The sequence below is a fragment of the Plutella xylostella genome, chromosome 28 (genome assembly GCF_932276165.1).
Source record: "Plutella xylostella chromosome 28, ilPluXylo3.1, whole genome shotgun sequence".
Lineage (NCBI taxonomy): Eukaryota > Metazoa > Arthropoda > Insecta > Lepidoptera > Plutellidae > Plutella > Plutella xylostella.
The window spans coordinates 8,641,250-8,657,743 of record NC_064008.1 but is presented as its reverse complement, the minus strand read 5'-3'; the positions used below and the strand labels follow the sequence as shown (position 1 = coordinate 8,657,743).

At 39.7% G+C, this 16,494-nt stretch overlaps 1 protein-coding gene across 1 annotated transcript in view; it reads left to right on the top strand.

The window, feature by feature from the left end:
* The window catches only part of LOC105396583 (NADPH oxidase 5), a 61,716-nt gene extending 45,852 nt beyond the window's left edge, over window positions 1-15,864 (top strand). Inside the window, exons 2-23 of the mRNA XM_048631210.1 lie at window positions 4,229-4,323; window positions 4,997-5,108; window positions 5,731-5,825; window positions 6,317-6,437; window positions 6,843-6,908; window positions 7,081-7,165; window positions 7,484-7,694; window positions 8,056-8,282; window positions 8,585-8,773; window positions 9,167-9,360; window positions 9,859-9,995; window positions 10,365-10,549; window positions 10,934-11,054; window positions 11,384-11,520; window positions 11,774-11,909; window positions 12,275-12,388; window positions 12,585-12,688; window positions 12,769-12,911; window positions 13,489-13,698; window positions 13,946-14,143; window positions 14,407-14,502; window positions 14,950-15,864. Coding sequence (XP_048487167.1) covers window positions 4,229-4,323; window positions 4,997-5,108; window positions 5,731-5,825; window positions 6,317-6,437; window positions 6,843-6,908; window positions 7,081-7,165; window positions 7,484-7,694; window positions 8,056-8,282; window positions 8,585-8,773; window positions 9,167-9,360; window positions 9,859-9,995; window positions 10,365-10,549; window positions 10,934-11,054; window positions 11,384-11,520; window positions 11,774-11,909; window positions 12,275-12,388; window positions 12,585-12,688; window positions 12,769-12,911; window positions 13,489-13,698; window positions 13,946-14,143; window positions 14,407-14,502; window positions 14,950-15,051 — 3,078 coding nt within the window. The 3' untranslated portion in view covers window positions 15,052-15,864. The remainder of the gene's footprint in view (window positions 1-4,228; window positions 4,324-4,996; window positions 5,109-5,730; window positions 5,826-6,316; window positions 6,438-6,842; window positions 6,909-7,080; window positions 7,166-7,483; window positions 7,695-8,055; window positions 8,283-8,584; window positions 8,774-9,166; window positions 9,361-9,858; window positions 9,996-10,364; window positions 10,550-10,933; window positions 11,055-11,383; window positions 11,521-11,773; window positions 11,910-12,274; window positions 12,389-12,584; window positions 12,689-12,768; window positions 12,912-13,488; window positions 13,699-13,945; window positions 14,144-14,406; window positions 14,503-14,949) is intronic.
* Window positions 15,865-16,494: the final 630 nt, after the last annotated feature.

Sequence of the window (16,494 nt, the reverse complement as noted above, 5' to 3'; positions counted from 1 at the left end):
TCCTCAGAAAATAACCTCTCACTATAAACGCTACTTCCAGGTGAAGAAAGATAAGTTTTTGCAAATTTCAAAAGGTTCGGGTATTGTTTTTGTTTGCTGACCACCACTTGTAAGGATCGGCCATCCGATCTAGGCGAACTATTATCAAATAAAAAAATCAACTCGTTTGCCACAGCATTCTGCCTCCTAATAATTAGCATTTCTCATATAATCTGTAGCGACTTCTTCAAAGCAGTTCCAGGAACAAAAAAACAGGTTGTAGCGGCGAATATTCGGCGGCCGAATATTCGGCGCTTCGGCCGGCAGCGTCGCCGAATGTTCGGTATTCGGTATTCGGCCAATTCACTATTCGTGGCAACACTAATTTATACCGTGATACTGTAATCCTAAAGATGTTAATAATATATTTTTATGTTATATTTTAAAATAAATCTACTTACATAGCTTTTGAAAACAAATGGCACATTTTCATTTTTACATTTAAAGTAAATGCGCAATCACATTATATTCGGTGATTGATAACCTAGGTCACTGGTCGATGTATCATACTCTTTCTTTACAAGTAGGTTAGCAGTCTGTGCCTCATATAAGTTAATGGAGATGAAAATTATACGTTTGCGAACTAAATTATGGCAAATAACACGCGAACGCAAAGATACTTACAGTAATAAAATAATTATTTTTTCAAAAGCACAAACAAGACGACTCAATTTGTAAAAAATGCGGTAAAAAATTCGGAGTTAATTTGTTGAATGCTACAGTTAGTAACGATTTCGCTATATCGTTACATTTTATGATGTAGGAATATGTTACTTGAACAATAAAATTACTGTAACAAGCCAGGTAAAAATAAATATTAAGTACCGAAAAAAATAGTCTGATTGAAAATAATGAATACTCGTAGTTAAAAAAGGGACACAGTGATTGCACGATAGTAAATGCTAAATTGTGTCTATTTATCTAAATCAAACAAAGTAGATTAGTACTCATAGTAGTAGTAATAGTAAAATAATAATAATACTCGGTTACATTTTGAAAAGACTTTTCACCATGGAGAAGAAAAAAAATGTGTCCGATTTTTCACAACCGTAGATGTATTTCATAACAACTAGTGAGTTCTCAAGATCATCCATCTCACATAACATGCACGATGGCAATCATAAATCAGATCAGTGTCACAATCTGGATCAGCGGTACTTCGCCTGACACGTACTTTGATATCAAAATATCGTGACACAAAGATTTTATAATGTTGTGTTTGACTGCCGCATTTCTGTTGTCGCTTTTTATAGGGTTCGGACCCGTTGGACCAAGATTTTTAGTGTAGGGTCCAATGCTAGACTCTTAGACTTTTAAAACGTGGGCTAAAATCAAGTGTGAAGTGGTCAATATTAGTGCATAAGGCTGCGTTAGCAGTTGCCAAATTGACAGTTGGAAATGTCTAAACTTTAAATTCGTTATTTGAAATTTTGTTTGAAACCTTATTTTAAAACTCACTTCCCATTCCAATTTAGCCTTTACAAGTAAAAAAGTGCCTTCGTAATCGCTACCACAGTCATAATTATTTTCAGCAGGTCCACTTTCAAACACCAAATTGGTGCAAATCCTTCACACGACACTTTGTATATCTCAGCGACTATTGTAATATCTACGTCCCACTTTCGATTTCAATACTGTTAGAGCTTTGTTGCATACAAGTTAGCTTTAACGTATCACCTATTGTCTTAGCAGGTATATAGTGTCACCAGATATTCTGATAAGCTAATACGGTGGTAGAGTCCTTATAGAGTTAACCTGATACTTTTGATTTATACCTAGTATTGGTCGTAATAAGGCACATTTATTGACTGCAATATTATTTGAATTGGGCACTATATGGCTGGTCTATCTCAAAGGTCATAAGTTCTTATACATTTATTTTACTTTTACAACACAAGGTATAGTACACAACAATATACCTACAAGTATACACTTAATAAAAAAAAAAACAATTATACTTAATTGAGTAAGGGTCAGTTTTTTGATCCCTAGTTAACTCAACCATTGGTCAAAAATTGCTACCATTAGTTAAAAACCAACGAAATTCGTATGTAGATGTCATGCTTGACACGTGATTTGACTAATGGTTAAAGTTGACCACGGATCAAAAAACTGGGTAAGCCTAAGTACTTATACTTTAATAATATACTTTATTAATACTTTAAAATGAAAATGTTATCGTCCTATGTCATGATTATAAACTTTACCAGATTAAATTTTCTCAACAAACTGAAGTGTGCTCTCTCAAAACAAATTACCAGACCATTGCATGCCGGTCTTAATCAAATCATCTTGTTAACCGCATCTCAGTCTGCAGACATCAATTCATCAACAAAACATCTAAACGCGGGATTTAAACATGATTCCCCGCTGGCTTCACTAACCATTTAGTTTTACTTAACTTCACTAAGCTATTTACTTCAGTCAAACAAATTTAGACCTTAATCCTGTGTAGCAATGAACAAAACGCCGTGTGTGTTTATAAATGATGATTGACTCAGCGCACCACAGGGAGTTTTATTAGGTCCTCTGCTATGGCTTGTATAACTAAGACATGTTTTTGCTGTATTTAATAGAAGAAGCGCGGTCTAGTATCTAGAATTCAGTCATTTAGGTAATTGCAGTTTGATTGATTATGGAGGTATCACAGTTGGTGGGAATATTTAAATAAATAACTCAATATGATCTCAATTATCACTCTAATATAAAATCAATGTTATAATAATAACTTATTTATGTACACGTTCTAGTCTGAGTATTGTCCAAATTTAAGAGGGGTGAGCCTACAGCCATCTTTCAGGCACGTCCAACATATATCTTCCCAGTTGGGATCAAACCTGGGACCGTCCTCGTCTTAGCTCAATGACCAGGGCTACTATACTAACCACTGCACCACATCCAGTCCAGACAACAGGGGGTCACTCTATAATACGAAAAACTATATATCGATGTATTAAACGTGCCGATTGCACGACAGCTGCTGCTGCTCTCGTTCGTTCGTTTTTCGTCAGTATAGAGTAACCCTCCTGTAGATTCCAATGAGCTATCGTATTAGCGTCGGATCGATCATGGAGGCTGTAGGGCGACCATTGTGCGATAACATCTCGCTCCAACACGTTCCTAGCCACTAATAGCGCCTGTACTGTAGGGTGACCATGAGGTTAGCAAATGTGGAGATTTTTGTATAGCTTTATCATAACCGTCAGATTATCTGGAATAGAGGTTTAAGTTGTAAGGCCGCCTATTTCACATTTATGAAGTTCTATTTTGACTACTTCAATGACCCAAATTTTTGAAACATTTAATTTGGAATTTGATCAAAATATGTATTTACGTTTTTAGTTGTTAATATTCTGATGCGCTGTTACGAGTAAATGTACTCTTATATTGCAGAAGGCGTCATTAGGCTAGCCTTTTCAGTTTAGGAGTAATTTGGTGCCGTTGTCACTGAACTTTTTAATTGCTCTTGAGTGTACATTTCATTTCTATCTCTCTTCATGGTCACCCTGCCCCTGCGGAGGTGTGCCACAGTGAAAGCTCCGGATAGGTCATTTGTCAAAATGCCCATTCATATGATAATGTGCTACGGACGAGATACGGGATATGATTAATGACATCTGTAACTAGCCACTGTTGCACAAGGTGGTACAGATTATGACAGCTTCTGATTGGTTAGTGGTTTTCCATAGTCACAATGTTTGGTTTGGTTTGTATTTTTTCAGTCGTTAGTAAGTAGGTAGGTGGCGGTGAAAATTTTCCTGCAATGCTTAACTTTGCAACATTTATTAATTAAAATATAGATATAAGTAGGTTCCATTAATTAAACCTTCAAACATTTTATAGTTTATTACAATATTATAAATCTTAAGATTGTAATCTCATTACATTAGCGAAACAGAAAATAAATCAAAACCGCCTGAATAAATGCACATAGCTAATGAACCATTCTGCACAAAGTTTTCTTTTTCATAGGCGCCATCAATGAGAACTTACCTACATAATCAATTTACAAGACGGGTAGACTGAAAATACTCTGACATTACAATCACTACATCATTCAGTGTAAATAAATAGGAAACAAAATCTAATCCCTAAAAGATCATATTCGAAAACAAAACACGGTGCATCGCGTAAAATCTTTACCTCTATCGATAAAAAAGTGTGTGATATACGTTTGTGTATGTTCCAGGACCTTCTCGAGAGGATATTCCGTCTGTTCGACGTGGAGAGACGAGACTACCTCGTGCAGGAGGACTGGATCGAGTTCCTGAAGGCTAGACTCACGTGAGTATCTTTATAGTTTAGTTGATTCACGAAATGAGCTTTCTTGAGTGACGTATCACATGCCTGACCCTGGCCCATCCTATCACTATGTGACAAATGGCAGGCTTCCTGTGTACCTTACCTACCTTTTTGTTTGTCACTGAAAATTTTAAGACCTTCTAATTACGCTACGTCGTGCTATGTTGTTTTACTAAAATGAACACTACAGTCGTCGAAATATAATAGGCCCGTTTGGACAGCTACACAAATTTGCTATTTACTCTTGATATACTTGATGAAATATATAAAAAGATACATAATCTGGCTTATTATTTAACGGGCGAAACGGAAAAGAATTTTTGATGCTCCAAAAGTTACACCGCTATTGTTTAGATTTTTAATGATTTTGAACACTAGCTGTCATTCCATACATTTTGTAGCTGTCCAAACGGGCCTCTTATATTTCGACGACTGTAATAATGAAGATTTTCATAAAAGACCCCCCTGATTTTTTACCTCATTCAAATTTTCATTTTTATAGTATGTAAAACGAACCCGCTTTATGCGTGCAAAAGCTATCATGTTCTGTATTGTTTTTTTTTTCGCTTTCTGACTTGCAATGAAATTCCCGCGTTTGATCTAAGTGTAAGGTATGCTAAGCCTCATTAACATTACAAATCGTCCTATATTCCAGCGAGGAGAAGCAGCTGGCGTTTGTGGAGCAGGTGGAGGCGATCGCGTACGTGCTGTGCGGTGACGGCGAGCTCGCGCTGCCCACCTTCCAGACCATCTTCAAGAGCAGAGTGGTGCGTGTACAGTATTCCAGGTTCAATACCATAAGGCCCAACTTTGCACCCGCACTGCTAGGCCAGCGTAGATGACTAGGCCTAAAACCCTTCCTTCATTGGAAGGAGACCCGAGCCCCAGCAGTGGAGACGTGATGGGTTCTTATGATGAATATCATAATGAAACAGTGGTGAAGGGTCATTGCTTCCCTTACAAAGAAATTAAGCCATCCCCACTGTAGGGAGCGTAAGAATGGAAGTAACGTATATCAACTCTAAGGATGATGACTAATTTGACTGGCTAATCCATTCACCACAGTGACCAACCCTAGACCATCAGTCTCTAGTGTTTGTCAGCACAGGAGAATCATGAGCAGCCCGTAATCTTCCCCTGCTGGGCATATGCCATGGAGAGCCACTACACTCTGCTCTAAGTTTTGCATTAGCCACTACTGGTTCACGTCTTATAAAATCTACCTCTGCCTAAATATAGATTAGGTACTATAACACTGAATTTCAGAAAACAATCACACTTTTAATCACATATACCTCCTCATGAGAGAAGGTTAATTAACAATATAGCATATCCAGCAATATTCCTCCCAACCAACTAATCCAAAACGAAATTATCTTAACCCCTCAGGTGACAGACAAGTTGTTCCGCGTGCTGGACCCGGGGGACAACCACACCACGGCCGAGCTCATCATGGACTTCCTCTCCACCGTCACCAGCAGCCGGTATGTTGTCTCTTTCTAGCGTAGGAGCAGGTAGATGTTGCTGTCTCTTTCTGTCATCAGGAGAAGGTATGTATGTCTCTTTCTAACATAGGATCACGTAGATATTACTGTCTCTTTCCGTCACTAACAGTCGGTATGTCTCTCTTTGTCATCAATGGCAGAATTTGTCTCTTTCATCTGGATGATGACCAGGCAAGGGGCGTCATTGCAATATTAATGATACAGAATGCTGCTGCTGTGATGCTTCTTGTATTTCCCTTTCTGCCCCAGTAGCAGCAGGTAAGTATTCTATCTTTCTGTCATCTGTATGGTACTTATGCATGAAAGGAAACTAACCGAATAACATTATCAGCTCAAGCTTATAATGAAAAAAAACCTCCACACTAGTCCACGCCAAACATTCTTGTAATGAGCATTTATTTAAATTGCCTAGTTCTTTATCTACATGATGTCTCACATATTTATATCCTCAATGCCTATTTCCTCCACAGTCCCCGCGTCGGCTTCGACAAGACCTCAGTAGACCGGCTCGAGCAGCTGTTCAGACAGACCGTCGGCGACCAGCGCGAGATCACCAAGGAACAGTTCCAGAACATCGTCGTGTCTAAGAATGTGAGTCAGCGGTTCTGTACTATTATCTGTGGGGGCGTAAGCACTTGAACGTTTGTACATATTCCCAAGGTCTAAACTGCCTTCTTATTCTTAGACCGTTCCACTTCCCAGCACGATAATCAACTGCGGGTTAGTGGGTTTACATACATAATTATTATCTAGATGTGCTATGCTAAATCTAGATATGCAGGTATCCTCACGATGTTTTCCTTCACCGTTTTGTTTTGTTTTTGCCATATGCATAAAATAGGCGTATTTTATGCATATGGCAAATGTGCTGTGGATAAAATCAATAAAAAACAAATCAGCGCAGCCAAGGCTTAGTTTTGCTCAGTAAAGTATATTATATTCAATATCTTCTCGTATCTTCCACCATATCTCTAATCTTTTATTCTCTCTCGGCAGCCATTCTTCACAGAACGGGTGTTCCAGATCTTCGATGAAGATGACTCTGGATCCATCTCGCTGCAGGTTTGTGAATTATAATCTCAGTGATATTTGAAGACGCACCTTACCTGACTGAGTTACTACCTCTCTAGAATGCAGAGGAACCACAATACTGTAAAATACTTATATTCTGAATAATAATTTAACTGAAGCATTGTTGGAATATTTACAAATAAAATTTTTCATTTCCTTGCAGGAGTTTATCGCGGCAGCTCATCGGTTCGCGGGGCAGGCGCCCGACCAGAAGATACGGTTCCTGTTCAAGGTTTATGACTTAGATGGTGAGTGTTTGACAAACACAACAGCTATAATAGATGAGAGTTTGCTACCTTGTTAAAAGGATTGGAATGTCAGATTTGCGTCAGTTGTAGACTAGCCAGGGTGCTCCCGATTGCTTATATTCTTCTCCTCTTAGTTTCTAGTGACAATCCAGTGGTACCGTCCCAGGATTAATCAGTCAGATTAATCGTTCGTCACAAACTGCCATGTCCAGGGTTTTCCGGACGTATATATACGGTACAGTTGATGTACCGTACAAGTAAGCTCCTTTCATGCACCCACACTTAATTCAACTATAACGTCTTCTTCCATTTCACCAGGTGACGGCCTAATCCAGCACCGCGAGCTCCAGCACGTGATGCGGGCGTGCATGGAGGAGAACGGCATGCAGTTCAGCGAGGAACAGCTCCTGGAGCTCACCTCCGCCATGTTTGAAGACGCGGACACGGAGAGACGAGGAGCCATCACTTGCGAGGCGCTGAAGGTGCAGCTGGAGAAGCACGGGCCTTTGTTGGAGAACTTGTCTATCAGGTGGGTGGATTAGAGACCATACGCCCATGGTATAAGCGCCTTGCTTCGAGCTAGTTGATAGCGTTTTAAAAGAAAGCTACATGAATCAGCGTATACAACCTAAGTAGCTCTGCGTCGCACCAAGAAATCTGGACGTAAACGCAGTGAACGGGTGTGAATCGAAGAGGTCAGACTTGCTTGTCGCTAGTAGTTTAAATACTTATCAAATAGAAGCCATAAGATGGTCATCACGTTTTAATTCATCAACAACTTACCTTGAACATTAATTTCTATTAACAGTTTCGATCCGGTTCTAGATACTATTCACGTCTTTAATAAAATTATCAACCTAAATTTTCAACCTATACCTTTACCATTCCAGCATAGACCGCTGGCTCATCCCTCCAAAGCCAGTACCAGAGAAGAAGTCCTTCTACCAGAAGATGGTGAAGCTGAAACCCTACTTCCTCAGCAAGCAGTACTTCAAGAATAACTACGTGTTTGTGGCGTACCTCGCGGTCTTCACTCTCGTCAACATCGGCTTGTTTGTCTCGAGAGCCATCGAGTACCGGCATTCGAATGGCTTTGTTATTGTCGCCAGGGCTTGTGGTAATTTTGTGTTTATGTTACTGAATCTATTACATCAATAAACATCTTCTTGTAGCTATTATACTATTCTAGTACATTTTGTCAGCCAAACCATTGATAACAAGAAGTCACTAGCTATCTTATGGTTTACAATAAACTTACCTTTGGAAACGAAAGCAAATGGATTGTGTGATGACATGGACTGAAAGCATCTGAATCTATGCATCACTAAAGCGCGGCATAGTCAAAAGGGTGGAAACCCCTTTACAAATACTTTTTAACCTTTCCAGCTCAACTAACCCTAAACCCTCCATCCCTTGCAGGTCAATGCCTCAACTTCACGTGCACCTGGGTGCTGGTGCTCATGCTGCGCCAGTGCATCACGTGGGCCCGCGCCCGCGGCGCCGGCGCCGTGTTGCCACTGGACTACCACATCTATCTGCATAAGATTACCGGTGTCATGATTGCTGTGTATTCGCTGGTTCATACCGTCATGCATTTGTGTAACTTCAGTAAGTAAAATTGAGTTTTTAGTCAGAGCTTTTTTATTATAGTTAGGGATTTCTATGGTAATATTATTTATTTGCTTGGCTACCACTACCACATCTATCTTCATAAGATTACGGGTGTCATGATCGCGGTGTACTCGCTGGTGCATACTGTTATGCATTTGTGTAACTTCAGTGAGTGGTGTTTCGTCTTTTGTTATTTTATTAGCTTTTTAAGTTTTGTTATTGTTCACTGGGCTACTCGTATCACAACTATCGGCACAAGATAACGGGTGTCATTAAAATGCATGTGAATATGGATAAGGAGCACTTTACGATGCGCACTGCACTTATAGTATATTTATTCCTGTCTGAAGTCCTTAAAACCTTGATGCTTAACCCACCATCCTTCCCCAGGCATAATGGTAATGCCGGACCCAGTGATCAACGCGAACAACTACACGCTCACCGAGTGGCTGTTAACCGAGCGGCCCGGGCTATTCGGCCTGGTCGGCGGCTGTGCCAACCCTACCGGCATCGCGCTCGCCGTCTGCCTCACGCTGATCGTGTTCTGTAGCAGACCTGCTGTCAGGAGAGGCGGGAGCTTTGAGGTTAGTTTTTTTACTAGACCTACCAATATATTATGGTCAAGATCTGAATCCGCAAGGAAAGAGAAAGCGTGGTTGTCAATAGCAGACAAACGGTAGTGGACGCAGCGTAGTAGTGTTCTGTAGCAGACCTGCTGTCAGGACCTGCGGCCGGGCTATTCGGCCTGGTCGGCGGCTGCGCCAACCCTACCGGCATCGCGCTCGCAGTGTGCCTCACTCTGATCGTGTTCTGTAGCAAGCCCGCTGTCAGGAGAGGCGGGAGCTTTGAGGTGAGGGGATAAGAAGACAAGATTTTTAATTAGGGCTGCAAAATGAAGGTCAAGCAAAGGTCTTTGAAATTAATAATTTAACTTTATTTTCTGCAACAGTTTAGTGTTTTACTAAGGTAGAAACTTTAAGAACCCTTTTTATCGCTACACAACGAAACAAAGAGACTTTGAAGGAGTTTCACAGGGTGCTGTTTCAGGTGTTTTTTTTGAATTTTTGAATTTTAATCGGCAGGTGTTCTACTGGACTCACCTGCTGTATGTGCCGTTCTGGTTGCTGTTGATTTTTCACGGCCCCAACTTCTGGAAGTGGTTTGTGCTCCCTGGCGCCATCTATCTCGCCGAAAGAATAGCTAGACTCATATGGGTCAGGTAAGGATCTCACTTCTTCTACGATTCTTTGTCTGTATGATGTTGCCCTGGCATACTGTTTTGAAAGAAACCAAAGAATCATTGCGTGCAAAGTGGCATTGCAAGAGATTAACACTGACTGAAATAAATGGTCTCTAGTAGAGACCACAAACTTGCAAGTGGGACGCCCTCCGCCCCGCTGGAGCTACGACTTCAGAAAAATAACCGGTAATGGAATGGTTTTGTAGCCAGTCGGAGCTAGACCTCTGTGGTTGATTACAGGCTGATCATGTTTAAATTTTTGTGTTTTCCTTTAATATTCTCCTTTAATGATCTACCAAAACCGCTTAACCAATCTTCTCACTTGTTTACCTTCTCCAATCTCCTCAGATCCGAGCGCGGCGCCACCTACATCTCCTCCGGCATCCTGCTCCCCTCCCGAGTGACCCACCTGGTGGTGAAGCGCCCCCCCCTCTTCGACTTTCACGCCGGCGACTACGTGTTCGTCAACATCCCGGCCATAGCCAGCTACGAGTGGCATCCGTTCACGATTAGTTCTGCGCCGGAGCAGGAAGGTTTGTGTTTTGTTTTTGGGGGGACGAAGTTATAGTAGTGATAGCATCACAGGGTGACGTAACAACATCAACACTTTATCTGTACCTTATACATACATGTTATACTTTTGGCGCACCATTGGCAGTTAGGAACTGACATGCAATCTGTCTGGATAAGTAGTTGCATGGTGTCAAAAGGTGTGTTGTAAAATGGTAACAAAACCCGTCTATCCGTATATATATATAATCTACCCGTAGTGTTTATCATCAAACTGCCACGACCGTGATCACTGATCTCCCCGTTTATGTTGAAACTTTCCTATTTCGATTTTGATCAACCATTCTGACATGAAAGCTTATATTTTACAATTTCCTACCCTCATTTTCTACCCCTGTCCATTGCAGAATATATCTGGCTACACATCCGCGGAGTGGGAGAGTGGACTAATCGTCTGTACGAGTACTTCGAGCGAGAGCAGACACGCCTACATCTGGGGAATGTGGCTCCACACACCGACACACATGAGTATGTATTGTATCATCATCATTGTCGTCATTATTTTCAAAATTATCACCTTTATCATTATTAAAATTACCTACCATTTGTATCATTGTCACCATCTTCATTATCATCAACTTTACTGCCTATGAGTGAGTGGTCTGTCTAAAAGCTGCCTGTTTAAGGTCATCGGCTCAGTAGATTTTTGGATTAACTCCCATGCAATTCGTCTAACTTTTGCCATTCGTGTATGGACGGTTCCGTTCTTAGCTAGCATCGTATCAGCTTCTTCTTTGTCAATATATTTAGAAGGTTTATATATTTCTCCTAACTTTACACCTCATTTAATTTTCTAGAAAGCTGTCCCGCACCGCGTCCAACCAGAGCGCCCGCAGCATCAAGTCTCACAAGAAGAGGTCCGTGGACTTCTCTCCGGTGGTGTACACCAACGAGGCGTTCAGCATTGAGGAGGAGTGCAATGGCAATGGGAATGGTAATATAATTAATGTGATTAGAGTGCCTAGTATAGATTTTTCTAGACCGATCGAGCAGTGAAAACAATTGCGAGTAAACGCATTTTTTTATGGATGGCTATGTTAGTTTACTTTTACGTTGTGAACCAACGTAGACGTCGCGTTTTGGAGGGTTGTAGGTGAAGCTCACACATACAAATTGTCACAGTTATTTAAATAAGCAATCACATTATTATTTTTATATGTAACTATTATGCACCTGACTGTCCCCAGGTGTCACCTCCCCTCCACATATAACCCCGGAGAAGCAAATGAAGCTACTAGCGGTGCCGGCCAAGATGCCGCTGGAGAAGTCGCTGTCGATGCCCGACATGCAGACCCGGCTCAAGAAGAAGGAGAGGCTTAATGCGTGAGATTACAGAGATTAATGTTGGGGGTGTTATTAAAGACACAAAATTTTCGATACATAAATGCTGTCAAAAACAAAACTGATGAGCTGAATATTGGTAGTGGACTACATAAGGTTACAACAGAGGATGGGTCGCAAAGTCCCTACTGGTTTTTATGTATTTCTGTTTATGCGATTTATTTGGGGACTGGCTACATGATTCTCGTCAAGTCCATACTACACTTCACATCGCGCCGCCCACCATCAATTCGTTTATTTTTTGTGCATAAATAGGTTATGGTTTGTAGTGTTTGTACGTATTGTTGAAAAAACTACCACTGAATGAATATGAAAAGTAAACTTCAAATATTTTTTCATATTTGCAGATTAAGGGACTACAACATGCTGCGGTCAGAGTCGGAGGCGAGCTTCGACGAGTGCAAGATGAGACGGGCACACCTGCGGGCGCTGGGCATGGCCTACAAGAGTCCACAAAACAGGTTAGATATTATATTTCTGAATCTGAATAGGTATAAGACTATTGAGGATGGATATATAATCTTAGAGACTGTTGCGATACAGTAATATTCAATAATTGATCAAAGACTTTAAAAAGAAGATAGTACCCAAATAACAAGTTTAGTGAACAAGGTAACAAATGGAATAAAATAAATAAGTACTTACTTGATGTTTCAGACAACTAGCTCACAGCTTCCGATACATGCGAACAAAACCAACAATCATAGCATTCAAAACACCCAGCATGGATAATTGTGAGAGAGATAACATGCTGACAATTGGTAAGATATTAGACGTACTTAATAAGATATTACAAAAAATCTTAATTATGAATATATTATTGAGTTTCGTGTATTTACAGCAAGAAGACGTCTTTCAAAAACAATATCACCAGATAAAGACGTAGAATCAGGACGCAAGAGCAGTCTTAAAGCACAAGAAGAATCGACCGAGTCAACTAGTGATGAAGCATTTGTCAATTATCCAGTTGGAAAACCTTTAGAAGTAAGTAACTTAAGTATGAATGCCCAAGACTTTTCATTATTAACCAATATAAAATAGTAGTGTAGCCACAGATTAAAACAGGTGAAGGTAATAATAATAGTTTATAATGATACATTATTATTTAGACCAGAAGAACAGTCCTGCCCACCCGACAGTACTGCAGATACCTCAGCAGAGAAAACAAGGAGCTAAATATTCCAATACTTGGCGCAGGGACCACGGTGAATAGTGTGTGGGCTCATAGGGCTGATGCTTATGCTTTTGATGTCATTTTGTTTCTTATTTGTGTTTTATTGAATTGAGTTTTTCTTCTTTCTACATGGTTGACAGATTTTCCTATGAAAGTATCTAATTTAACACTTCTGCATAAAGTTTGTCATTTGGCTTATATGTTTAATACATTCCTTCACTTACCATTTCTCTTAATTCGAATGAAAGTTATAGTTCTTGTAACTAGTGTAACATCTTCCTCTTTCCATGATCTTGTTCTCTTTATCATAATCCCTATTAAATTTACCGTCAGCTTTGTGTGTCACTTTAAGAATTTCAACCTATCCTCATCACGTTTCTCAACCAGATCTACCTAGACGGTCCGTACGGGGCGCCGTCCTCCCACATCTTCCGCGCCCAACACGCTGCTCTCATCGCGGCGGGCATAGGCGTGACTCCCTTCGCCTCCATCCTGCAGTGCATCATGCATCGCTACTGGAAGATGAGAAACGTCTGCCCGAAGTGCAACCACGCTTGGGCCAGCGACGACTTTAGACAGAGCATGAGGTTGAAAAAGGTGAGTTTCAAAGTCACAGTGGATGTGAATACAGGCTATCTTCAAATCGAAATTAAATGACATTTTGCTATTGTTTGCGTTATGTGTTAACGCCAAACTATGTTCCAAGCTTAGTATCGGACTAAAGCTATCCATTCTAGACCAAGGCACCCCACTCAATCCACCAGAGGTCTTTTACATTTAGAACTTTTGTGGGTTGTACTTAGATGATATAATAATATTATCCCCAACTATCTCGAACCCCCAGGTGGACTTCTTTTGGATAAACCGCGAGCAGCGTTCCTTCGAGTGGTTTGTGTCACTGCTGTCGCAGCTGGAGATCGAGCAGGCGGAGGCAACGGCGGAGCGCTTCCTCGAGATGCACATGTACATCACGAGCGCGCTGCAGAGGACCGACATGAAGGCCGTCGGCCTGCAGTTAGCGTTGGATCTGTTACATGAGAAGGTAATTTCATAATATAGTAGGAATACGAGTATATGAGGTGAGGTTTGTGCAGAGTGTTGCAGAAGGAATAGTAAGCCGACATAGGGTAACATAAAATGATGAACCAAGTCAATCCGTTTTGTCCTATTATTTAAAAAAAAACAACTTTCTGTATTTATATAAAGCATGACGAGTTTGAGGTCTGAAAACGCTTGAGTGAGAAACAAACTAGCTAGCGGATTCGTTTTTTTGCAATATTAACTTTATGAAAGTTTACTTTACAGAGTAAACGAGATTTGATAACTGGTCTGAAGACGCGGACAAACGCCGGCCGGCCCAACTGGGACAAAGTGTTCCAGCAGCTGCAGCAGCAACATAAGGTGGGTTCTCAAGAAAAGAATCTCTGCCAGTATATTTTATTTTCTTTTCTCTCTAAAAGTAGTTCCATAATAAAATTGATGCACCATTATTTTCAAAGATTACAATAGTATGTAGATTTAACTGTTCTATCTCTACAAATTCAGGAGGATTTGTAACATTAGAATTAGTCATAATGTCGTTGTTTAAAAGCATTTTAAATTAATTCACCTCTTTGTATCCCTTAAAGCAGGGGATATTTTAGTTATGTATTTCATCATCGATCCGTAAACATTTAGCATTTACAGCTGGATAACATAGACCTCTCTAGATTTATGATCAAGTAGAAAAGTCTATGTATGACAAAGATATTTCAACTGGGTATATCACACAGACCACTCTGTATGATTAAGTAGAAAAGTCTATAAATGTGGCAAAGATATTTCAACTAGGTATTTATAATGTTTCAGGGTAAGGTGACGGTGTTCTACTGCGGCCCGCCACAACTCGCCCGGATCCTGCGGGTGAAATGCGACCAGTTCGGCTTCCATTTCAGTAAAGAGGTGTTTTAGTCCGTTAGTAATTACTGTAATATTTATGTAATAGTCCTTTGTTGTTTCTTCATTTCTTTTTCTCTGGCATTTACATTAATGGATGTACGTACATAATATTACACTGGCGACCAATAAAAAAGTTCCACCTGCCATTTCCATGTACTGCACTGGATTTTTTTCATTGTCACGAGTGTATATCAACCTAATCAAACTACTGTGCCAGCAATTACTAATTTCAACAGGTACTTACTGTAGTACATTTAATTTAATTACTTTGCTTTGATAGCTTTCAGGATCTGTAAAATCTGTTTAGTTTCTCATTTTGTTTAGTTATACCTACGTGCGTCGGCCTACTTTTTAACGAATTACACTTATTGAACTGTAAACTTTAACTTAAGTTTGTAAATGTATTCGTAATTTTGTGATAAAATATCCATGACCATGACAGTATAATTATTATAATATTTTATTTTAATTTTAGGGTGTTTTTAGTTTCGTTTTATCTTTCTTCCAATTTTAATGATTTCCTTATCCAGTTACCTATAACTTTCATGTAGGTATCTAGTTTTTTACATTGCGTTTCATTATCTCGTTTACGTTACTATTTTGTAATAATTTCGCACATTATAATAATAAATAATAGATCAAACAAATGCTTACTTATACTTAGCTTATATTTATTTATATGTAAATTTAAATTATATTTTTATGACTATATTTTAAGTTTAGTAAGAGTCATGGCATAGCCTTGTGAGAAGAGAGTTACCAGTGTTAAATATTTTTGTAATTTTATATTTTATTGATTGATGTAATAAATGTGTTTTACCAATATTTTTTCTTTTAAATATGCTTCTACACTTATACAAAAATTAGGTAAGTATACTTATTTAAACATAGTTCCTACCTAAAACTCGCGTTCCATATTAAACCTTCTATCATAAATGTCACCTTAACCAGTAAAGATAACCTCTGAAGTACACCATCAGTTTTCACGGCTTCAGCCTTCAGTTACAAGGTGAGGCCTTGTCCTGAAGGTCATGGTCGCGGCCGCGTCCTCGGTGGAAGGTCGACCTTCAGGGCTGGCCTTGAACTTGAGACAGGACCTTCGTTTGTAGCGGATTTTATTTTTCATTTCATTGGTTCTAAGGCTGAGTTGAGTTCTCAGTAAGTAAACTGCTCTTTTGTCACTCGACCCCGAAGTAAATTGAGTGTAGTGAGAGCAAAACTAGCAAACTAGTGGAAACAACTATGAAACTTTCGACAGATAATATATGCAGATGACAGAAGAAAAATGTTATTATTTCTTTGTTTTCGTTAATTGCAAAACGTACTTATAGGCCCTGATGTTGATTCTGAAGGCACGAACTTTAATGTTAGGGCTGTCAAAACCTTAAATTATTGGTGCAAAGATTCGTTTCTTTCGATCTATGTGTTTGCGTAAAAATTAAAAATAGTTTGTTT